The sequence below is a fragment of the Xiphophorus maculatus genome, chromosome 10 (assembly GCF_002775205.1).
Source record: "Xiphophorus maculatus strain JP 163 A chromosome 10, X_maculatus-5.0-male, whole genome shotgun sequence".
Lineage (NCBI taxonomy): Eukaryota > Metazoa > Chordata > Actinopteri > Cyprinodontiformes > Poeciliidae > Xiphophorus > Xiphophorus maculatus.
In genome coordinates, this window is record NC_036452.1 from 2,437,384 (window position 1) to 2,447,996 (window position 10,613).

A 10,613-nucleotide genomic window follows, 5' to 3' on the forward strand; every position below is an offset into this window, starting at 1 on the left:
ATGGAGAAACAGCATTCAGCTTCTAAGGTCCTCTAATCTGGGACAAACTTTCATAAAACTATAAAACGGCCGGAACACTGATTTTCTTTAAATCAAGGCAACAAAACATGTTGTTTAGCTTTGCCTTTGATAAATATTAAATTAAACATTATACTGTATTCCAACTTATCTTTACTATGTCACTTATATGTACTGTTTTACGTTTTTATCATGTAAAACACTTTGATTGTTGCTGAAATGTGTTTTTCAAATAAACTTGCCTTGCCTATCAGAGGAATCTAAATGAGAAACTGAGAAATGCCATGAATAAAATTCGAAAGCATGAACAAGAGCTGCAACTTTCTTTCCTCTGTTGAAACACAAATACAGGTGGAATGAACCTCAGTTACCAGAACAACACTTTACATAAGTTGTATTAGAACCTCGTCTAATCGCCTTCAAGGACATATTTTAGTCAATTTGTGTTGTGCACCTGCACCAGGTTGGAGAGGTGAAGGTCATTGTTTGTCACGTCTGTCACTGCACACAGGTAAATTCTGATCATTCCTCAGTGACATTATAATAGAGTCTAAGATCAAGAGATAGTTCTAAGGAAACACCTGTTTATTAACACCACAGCGTGACCCATTTACCTGAAAGACACTCGATGCTCAACTGTTGTCAACAAACAAATCTGAATTTACTGTAACCAAACCTAAAAAAAAAACATATTCAAAGGAAGAGTGATTGGTTTGTATTTTAGGAAGTTTTCCATTCAGACGTTTGATTCATTCCTTCATCTTTGCATTTCAGACATCGTTTAGCTGTGACTCAGACCAGTTGTTCAAAGTCTCTAATGGTATTTGTTCCAGTTCTGAAGTGAGGTTGAAATATGGCTGCTAGGATCATATGTGTTATTTACACAAGACTCGGCTGCGCCATGGTATTCTTAAAGGGATAGATACACTTTTTATGTGAATTACTGAGAAGGTATTAGTAACAGCTAATCCATCCATTCATGCTTCATCCATGCAATAAGAAAATATTCTTGAAGAAAATGCATTTCTATACATCTCTAAACACATAGATGCAGTTTGTCCAAGAGACAGAAAACTTTATAAATTAATTTAAATACTAAGCTCAGCTTAATGTTTGCTAATTTGGATTAGTTTCTATCTATATCCAATTGAATTTATGTATTTGGGGACAAGATGACAGTTCTGTGGTGAAGAGAGGATGTTAGGGACAATTCAAGTAAAAGTCACACGACTTCAACATATTTTTACTTGGGTAAAAGTAAAAAAAGAAATTACTCAAGTAAGAGTAAAACGCATTTGGTAGAAATCATTTAATATTTAAATCAAAATATAAAGTTATGAGAAAAAGCCTGACCTTTAATTGTAAACAAAGAATTTTATATTAAATAAGTTTTGTTTTACAAGCAGGAAACCATCACAGACTAATTCACAGAATCTCCTGTAAAAATAAAAACCAACTCAAAACTATATTGAAGATTTAAAACCAAACACAGAAGTCATTGATAAAAATTTTATTGAAAAGGTTTTTATCTTCAATGATTGTACACAATGTGCCAGAGAACAAACAGGATAAATTGAAGTTCTTCATAAACCAGAGTAACACTTTAAACCTTCATCACAAACTAAAACCTGTTTCAGGCTCAATTTAAGTGCAATTTAAACACGCAGGCGTTTCTGCAAAGTGCAAGAAGAACCACAAGAATAAACGAGTAAAAAACATAAATGCATTTGTGTTGCATGGTCAGTTCAAGACAGGCGAGTCTTTTCATTTTCATATGCATGTTTTATCCAAAAGTTGACCTTCCACTTTAACCTTTGTTTTAATATCTCGCCATTATGAGGGCAAAGGTCATCAGAGCCAGAGAGTAGCCAGATTTGGTGGAGGAGCTTGCCTTCGGCTGCGTTGAGACCGGCTGTGACGGCTGGGTGCTTCGATACACGTTAACCATCAGAGAAGTGGAGTTTTTGATGTGCAGGCTTGTGCTGAAGAGGTCGATCTGAAGGGAGGATGGACAACGCTTAGCCTCATGGGAAGAAACCACTCTGTAGGATCCAAATCAGAACCTCCCTTATGGAGACACTCACCAAGTTTTTGCTGACTTTAATCGGTTCTTTGAACACGGTCCAAACTACGGCCTCGTTACAGGTGGGAGTGGTCAGGGAACCGAGGTAGCGATAGTAATTGGCTCGGTTCACGCCAGAAAGGAGATCGTCCAGAGAAATATTATCATGGATTGTTTTATTCCCACCTGAGGAGAGAAATGAGCATCAAAGTGAGGCGCTCAAAAACAAATGAGCTTTACCACAGGGCCCCCTAGTGGTCGGTGAGGTACTGCACGTAAACGACCGTTTAATGTCAACGCGAGACGCCTGCAGTTCACTTATCAAAAGATTATGTTTAAAAATAATAATGACGGATAAGTGGCTTAAAACTGGGTCACTCAAAAGAAAAACAGTCATACCTGCTGAATGTGTCGTTCAGGAGCGACTCGATTCTTTTGAACGGCTCTGCGCCGGAGAACAAGTCTCACTTGGTGAGAACTGTTACAACTTTGCTTAATATCGCTTTTCTCACACGTCAACAGCTGTTATTTTTATTTCATACAACTGACGGAACTAAGTGGTTAATTTTTATATTTAATGGTGCAGAAGAAGATTTTTGTTTCTGCCAAAGCAACTCAATTTTATTTTTCTTCTATTATACGTCTAAATAACAAATAGGCCTAAAATGTTATTAATGGACATAACACGACTTTTTAACTTCCATATAGAAACTTATAATTAACGCTTTCAGAATCTGTAAATAACTCAAAACGCTATGAGTTTACATCTATGTGTCACATTTACAAAACAGCCTCACCCTTCTTATTAATGAAAAAAAGAAAAGAACAGAGACTCATTTTCATTTCGGCTTGTATATATTAAGATCTGTTATTGTGGGGCAATTTCAAGTTAGGTGGTTTGTTAAATAGGTTAAGTTGTGCTCAGCCTGAAGAAGTTTGTGAAACACTGCCACAGCTTACCAGCATTTGAGATATTTGACAAGTAGGAGGTCAAAGTCTTCCAGCTGGCTGGCTGATCATCTACACCTGTCAGCTCCTTTAAAAGTGAAGAGATGCTGATAAAGCAGCTACAGAAAAAATGAAAAAAGCTCTCAGACATGAGGTCATCTCTGCTCACCTCAATAAAGAAACCAAGAGCAGCGAGTCCTTCAGAATCCTTCACAGCAAGGGTGGCGTTCCGGTTGTAGGTCGACTTGCTGTGTACAATGTGAAGCTGAAGGAGGAATGAAAACAAAATGTGTTTTTAAAGAAAGTTAACACACAGGAGGCTCCAAAGTCAGCATGAAGATTAGAAATACCTCCATGGGGAAGCGCTTGCCGTCCACAGTGTGTTCTGATCCGGGTTCAGCCGTGCCGTTTCCCCAGTGAAGGTGGGCCTGCAGGCTGTCGTAGCTCTCAGACAGGGCTCCTCCTGAGATCTTGATGCCAGCACTGAAATTCACTTTGACTGGAAGAATAAAAGGAAATGAAGATAAGAACAATATCCAGTGTCCCCCTGATCCCTCCTCTGGCTCCGCCCCTGGTTAAAACTATGCTCCATGGGGGCGTGCTGTGGTGGCGCCAGGGGTTAGCACGTCCTGGAGGCCTTAGTCCTCGACGAGGACGTCGCGGGTTCGACTCCCGGCGACCTTTGCCGCATGTCTTCCCCCCTCTCCCCGCCCTCTATCCTGTCTGCCTACTGTCACAAAAATACGAGCAAAAACTCTTCGGAGAAAAACCCCAACAAACTACGCTCTATGAAGTGCATTAACTCACAACAGCCCTCAAAACTGACTTTGCTTACCGTCACTTTACAGTTTTTGTTGCGCCCTCGGACTTTCTGTCAACACAATGAGAAGTTGACGCTGCTCCGTCATGCTCCGATATTAAGGTGAAACTTAAACCTGTCGAGTGTTCATACCTCAAAACAGAACCGCAAAAAATGCATTTTACATCCCGCACCGGACTCCGTTTCCCCTTCACGTTCTGTCATGGCCGCCATCTTTAATCCAACATCAACGGCTCCGCTAAAGGACAACCAGCGGCGCCCTCTGCTGGATGGCGGTCAAACTACAACAGTAAATGAAGGCCTACGGGTCATTTACTAGTTAATCGGTTGGAACTAATTTTAATTATATAAAGGATTAATCATAACAACAACTAAATGTTTCGATTAGGTCAAAGTTGACATACGATCTGTTTGTTATTATGTGTAGATATCTGACTAGTCAGAAACCTCACTTCATTGGTTACAACACCAAACTAATTAATTTATTGCAGCATTGACAAATTGACAACTTACTAAACTTGATAAATTAACTTGTGTACTAAATTCAGTTACTAATTTGGTGTAAAATGGTTAAAGAAATAGACTCTTAGATTTCTGTAACTAATAAGTTCATGTTCATGTAAATCTGAACATAATTACTCAACATTTTCCACATGTCACAGTAAGCAAAATTAGTGTTTCATTTGAAAGCTATGCGTTTGTTTATCTATTTATATCAAACTAAATGCCCGTTTGCTGGAAAAAAGTGATTGAATATCTCAAGATTTTTTATCTTGTTCAATAAATGTTATTATTTTTCAATGACATCTTCCAGTTTAGAGCTAATTTAGTGATTCAGTGTTTAATTAATGCAACTTATCTGTCCACATAATAAAGTCTGAGTCCGTCAGATGCCGTATAATCTCAGTCTCAGTCCGGGATGCTGCGCCGTTGCAGTCTCTCAACATACCAGTCTCCCCGGTGTTCTCAATTGTGGCCAAGGCGGATTTGTTGTCATATCCCTCGAAGGTGAACTCCGTCAGGTTCTTGTTCTCCGTGGCGTTGGCAGACGCGATGTTGATGGGCGACTGACGCGTCCCGTTGCAGTGCAGCGGGGCGATGGTCGGCCAGGTGCTGTCACCTGCGGCAGAGGCACGGAGCTGAGCGGCTGCAACGAAATGATGTTGGAGCGAACAGAGGAAAGTGATACTTACTGCAGCTTGAGTTATGGTAGCACCACGCTGGAAGAGAATTAAACCGGTTAGTAGGTTCCGTTTTTTTAGAAATAGTGGTGAAAATGTATGTGCATATTATTTTATTATTTTCTTTTTTCTTCTTACCTACGGTGGATGACTCACAAAAAGCACCTGGTGCAAGGACGCACACAGCAACAGCTATTATTGTCAGAACATTCATCTGAGGAAGAAACAAACATGAAAAATACGAATAAAACCTGGAAAATGTTTTTATTTGCATTTAACAATTAATTAAATGCAAATAAATGGAAAATTAAAACTAAAATTTGCTGATTTGAAAGTGAAGAAAAGTACAAAGATTTTAAAAGTCAGTCCAGCTGCTCCTACCTTTGCAGGTGTTTCCACGCAGGTGTCTGCTGTCCTGCCTCATCCTAACATTTTATAGCTTCTCATTTCTGCAGGAATTCGGCGGATCTTTGAATGACGTCAATACCTGATCGCATGACTTATAAAAGGAACAAATTAATCACATACATACCTAAAATACCTTAGATTGGTAATGTAAGTTGAGGGAATCTAAACTATTTAAAGGGGAAATGCTTGGTTCTTGTTATAAAGACAGTGTTTTCTGTATATTATCCAGAAATATCTCTTTGGTCATTTATTTATTTTATCAGCAGAATCGAAGTTTAACCGTAAACAGAATGTAAATTATTCTAAACATTTGCTCACTGTTAATCTGATGCATAATTGCAGAGTAAACACGCTGGCTGCTTGTAATCTGTAAATTAACCAACTAATAAAAAAAGAAACATTAGCTGGAGATTTTACTTGTTTTAGATTGTTAAGATGGGAGACTGGAAATGGACTTTATTGTCACACAGAATGTAAATTCAGCAGAACCAAGAAAGAGGCTCACATTAAAGGTCCAAATGTGTCAGATCTATAGATATAAAACATTCATTTGTACTTTCCCCACATTGCAACATGTCAATCTATTCACATGTCTGGCTGCAAATTAGAAAAGCACAGAAGTATTTTCACATGTGTGTATTATTGCAGATGTACACTCTAAAAAAATATCTCTAATTTATGGTAAAATATTAGCAGTTGTGGTTTGCGTACAAATACGGTAAAATTTTACCATATAAATGCAGTAAATCTGAGCTGGTATTTATGCAGCAAAACTTTACAGAAATATGGTAAAATTGGGCAGCCAGTCTTTTTACCGTAATTTAGAGACTTTTGGGGTTTTTTTTTTACAGTTTAGATGTCAAACACAACTTCCCGAATTTGTTCTAAATTTAGACGACCAGGAACGGACCCACCTTTTGTTTCACTCAGACTCGGAGATTAAACCACAGCTTGTGACGCTCAGACGTAAAAACAAAAGCAAGACCTAAATAACAGAGATGTTTCTAAGGAAACAACAAAAAACCTTTGAATGGTTCTTGAACATCGGAGTCTACGTCTGCCAAAGGGTGATGACTCATTGCATGTTCAGGTGTGAGGTGAAGGAAGTAACTTTGATTAGTTCCTGGCAGGACTTGTATAACTGATGCTAATGCTAGCATGTTCACTTCTAGGTGTAAACCTCTCAGCATGAAGCCTCCAATTACACTTCTTGGTATTAGTCATGTAGATTAATCTTTGTCTTGGCATAAAATGTTTCTCCACAAGGGATTTGTTGGTAATACTTCATTTGAAGAGGTCACTGTCATAAATATGACATAACAACCGTCATGAACATGAAGGAGGAAGGAATCTTTATGAATGTTTACAACTGTTGTCATGACATGTTCATTGTGAATAATGACACTTTAATGCAAAGTTGCACTAATAGTTGCATAAAAAGTCCAGTAAAAGTGTCAACTTTGCATTAAAAGTGTCATTATTTACCAAATTAGACTTCATGACAACAGTCATAAACATTCATGTTCAGAATTTCTTGTTTTATACTGTAGTTAGTTTATAAACCACTGAACGGCTTAAAGATCTGATGTTGTTGTATCAAACTTCCAGACCTCTCAGGTCTTCTGGTTCTGGTTCTGGTCTGCATCCAGAACCAGAACCAAACATGGAGAAGCAGCTTTCAGCTTCTGTGCACCACAAATCTGGAACAAACATCTAGAAAACGGCAAAACACTGAGTTCCTTTAAATCTAGACTAAAAGTCCAGTTGCTTTGGATAACAAATGAAACACTGTCCAACATTTTGATGTGAAATGATGGAACTTGACAAAATGTAATGTTTCAGCTGTTGGCTGTGTTATTTTTTGTGTTTTATGATGGAAAGCACTTCGAACTGCTGAAAAGTGCTACACAAGTAAACTTGATTGAGTGTTAATGGAGACATAAAACCTAAAACCTAAAGACTCGTCAAGATGGCGCCGGCTTAGCTGGCTGCCTGCAGACGCAGCTCCCGTCGTGTGTGTTTGTCTGTGTATATTTGCTGTAACCGATTAAGGATCCGTGCTTGAAGAACCCATGGATCATCAGTTGGGCTTTCCACAATGGCTGGATGTGGTTCTGTCGATGTTCTCCGCGTTCGTCTGCTACTTTTTATACTCTTGGTTGCGGAGAACCTCGCCGAGCGGAGCAGCGGCATTGTTTGCTCGCGTGAACGGCTGATTGCGCTGTGTGGGCCTCTGCTGCTGCCCGGAGACGGGCCTGTGGTCCCGGAGGAGTTACGGAGGAGACGACGGGGCTGCAGGTCTGGAGTTAAACGGAGGGAGAAGAGGAGACGGCGCAGGCCAGCGATACCGGCGATTATTGTGGGGAACGTGAGGTCTTTGGTAAATTGGACAGATGAACTCACGGCGCTGGTTAGGACCCAGAAGGAGTACTGGGAGTGCAGTATCTTCTGCTTCACGGAAACCTGGCTGCACTCGCTTATTCCGGACTGCAGCGTGGAGGTTCCTGGATTTTCCTTGGTGCGCGGGGACAGGGACTTTTCCAAGAGTTGGAAGAAGAGGGGCGGTGGGATTGCACTTTATGTGAGTGAGAGGTGGTGTAATCCCGGTCATGTTAACGTGAAGGAACAGATTTGTAGCCCAGACATTGAACTTCTGGCTGTGGGAATGCGGCCGTGTTATTTACCGAGGGAGTTTACGTCCGCCATTTTGATCGCTGTTTACATTCCCCCATCAGCTGATGCAGCGGTGGCCTGTCACGTCATCAGCTCTGCCACAGCCAAACTCCAGACTCAACACCCGGACGTTGTTATTGTGTCTTGTCTTGTCTTGTCTTGTCTCTATGCTGTAAGTGCGAAGTAATTTCCCTGCTGGGATGAATAAAGTACTTCTATTCTATTCTATTCTATTCTATTTTTAACTCTTCTTTCACCTTGGAAATATCCTTACAATACGTCCGCAGCTATCTAATTAAAGGGTAGAAATTGAAATGAATAAAATAAAAACGGAAAGCTCTCCTTCACACATCTCTTCTCCAAATGGTTTTCTGTTTTTCATAGGTAGCTCTTCTGTGGTGAGTAATAAAAAATGGTTTTGCTTTGTTCGTGCTAAACAAGAACAGGATGAAACACTTAGTGACAGCAGAGATGATGGTGCCAAAACCATAAATGCCACTTCCATCACCTGTTTTCATGTTTGAAAGGTTTCATTACATCCTGCCAAATATTCTAAAGCAAAAGGTTTCAACCTGCAGCCACTGACAGAGTAAATTATCTCCTGCCAACCGCAAGACATTTCTGTGAAACCTGTTTTACTGGATGACAGCCGGGTCCGTTTTCATATGATGGATTGAACAGAGATGTTTTTCATGAACTGATGCTTTAGCTTCTCTACATCAAACTTCATTTGGAAACTTGATGCAAACTTCATTCTTAGAACATCTGGATTCACACTGAGACTAAACAACATCCTGGGGTGCTCTGTTGTCTTAAACAGTCAATCGGTTAAACAACCTATTGTCTGTTTAAGACAATCGGTTGCTCTTGATTTTATTGAGGAGCATCAGAGCAAATAGAAATAAATTGTAGAGGTATTTAAAATACCAAGTTTTCACTTTATTTACAATTATCAACAACTTTGTGCTTGTGTGTTGCATGAAATCTCAGTAAATTACTCTTTATCGCCAAAAGTATTTGCTCACCGGCCCGGAGGCAGAATATGACTTCAGGGATCCAAACCTTTATCGCGTCTGATGAGAGCTGGAGAAGGCCCTCTCCTGTTGGGTATGATGTATGTAGGATTATATTGCTGGGTTTCAGTCATGTGACCCGGATGACGTTTGAAATTCAGATGGAGGGCAGGAAGGGGATTTCTCCGGTTCAAAACAAAGCAAAATTGATCATAAGGAGTACGCTAATGTCCTAAATAGGCTGGAAAAACAAGGAGTCTGGAAAAACTTTGCGTATATTTAGGATATGATCCGTATTAACTCAGTAATAAAGACTTCTCCTATAATCTTGAGGATTTATCGGGCATCGAGGCAATCCATGTAACTAACTGGAGCTGCAGACCTCATATTATACCACGAGCCAGAAGAAAGTTTTCAAAAGCCTGGAGAATACAATCATTTAGTTTCAAGTTGGGTCAAGCATTTAGGATCAAAAGAAGCATTAGATGGCTGTCGACTTGTTTCTGGTGAGTAGTGAGTTGTGCTATTTTAAGTAATTAGTTTATGATAACGATGCTACCGCTAACAGCAAACTAACCCATGTTATTCCCATGAGTTTGGATCTCATGGTAAATAATTTATTTAGCTTCTGTAAACCTAAATTGTTGCTGGAGTTGTAGTTAATGTTGAGTCGTTGTGGGCGCTGGATCCAGGTCCAATGTAGGTCAACTATTCTCACTGATCTACAGAAACCCCCATGTCCGTGTCTGGCCAGTATAGTTGGTGGTCAGATACGAATCATGTGGGGGAACAGTCACAGCTCACTGTGTCTGTATGGCTGGATAGGTTACATTTAATTCATTTAGCTTTTTTTTTTAGCATGAAAATCCCACTGAATAAACATATTTTCTGTCCGGGACTCGGCACTGAGCTAGCTGCTAACAACTTTAGCACTTTGAGGACAACCAAGCTAGGACATAAAAATATATCTTACCTTACATATGAATGCTTGTCTTTCTAAGTAACTGTCCAATAAAACTTCTGAAAATACAATTTAAACGATGCGACCGTTGCCTGTTAAAAAGTGAGGCTGCAAACTTTTAGTTTCTGCTCCGCCTGTTTTAAGCTGTAAATGGTTGATCCACTTTTCTCCTCTTTTTTTGGTTCGTATTTTAAAATTAACTCCCTTGTTACCAACTACCTTCGAAACACGAAAATAATGTTTATCTTTCTCTTTTATTAAAAGAGTTGGAACAACCGCACAGGACAAAACCTTAAGCATTTTGATGCTGGATCAACAGAAAAAGATGGGCTACGTTTACTTCTGGTCCTTTATCTACATTAGGTAAAGTTGGTGCTCTGTCATCTGAAACCCAGAAATATTTCTACACCACTAGTCGCTGAGTTGGCAACAATGGGGCGAATATTGTTAACTGCAAACGTTCAGACCTGACCTGTTGGGTCGGTGTGTCAGTCAAACCTCTCTCTGCAGAGCAGAAGAGGACAGAGAC

The 10,613-nt window shown here is 39.7% G+C and overlaps 1 protein-coding gene across 1 annotated transcript; it reads right to left on the bottom strand.

Annotated features, from left to right (window-relative positions):
- Positions 1-1,501: 1,501 nt before the first annotated feature.
- Positions 1,502-5,485, bottom strand: LOC111609841 (carbonic anhydrase 4-like). The gene is made up of 9 exons (XM_023340547.1): positions 5,411-5,485; positions 5,168-5,243; positions 5,042-5,068; positions 4,798-4,968; positions 3,379-3,527; positions 3,198-3,293; positions 3,041-3,116; positions 2,103-2,266; positions 1,502-2,014 (listed from the first exon to the last, which is right to left on the bottom strand). The coding sequence occupies exons 2-9, from the start codon at positions 5,241-5,243 to the stop codon at positions 1,838-1,840; spliced, it is 936 nt and encodes a 311-aa protein (XP_023196315.1). The 5' UTR covers positions 5,411-5,485; the 3' UTR covers positions 1,502-1,837.
- Between the last annotated feature and the right edge of the window lie 5,128 nt (positions 5,486-10,613).

Coding starts and splice junctions, on each gene's coding strand:
- LOC111609841 (XM_023340547.1), bottom strand. CDS start 5,243: ATGAATGTTCTGACAATAATAGCTGTTGCTGTGTGCGTCCTTGCACCA. Junction 4,969..5,041: donor CTACCATAACTCAAGCTGCA/GTAAGTATCACT, acceptor CCTCTGCCGCAG/GTGACAGCACCTGGCCGACC. Junction 2,015..2,102: donor TTAAAGTCAGCAAAAACTTG/GTGAGTGTCTCC, acceptor TCCTCCCTTCAG/ATCGACCTCTTCAGCACAAG.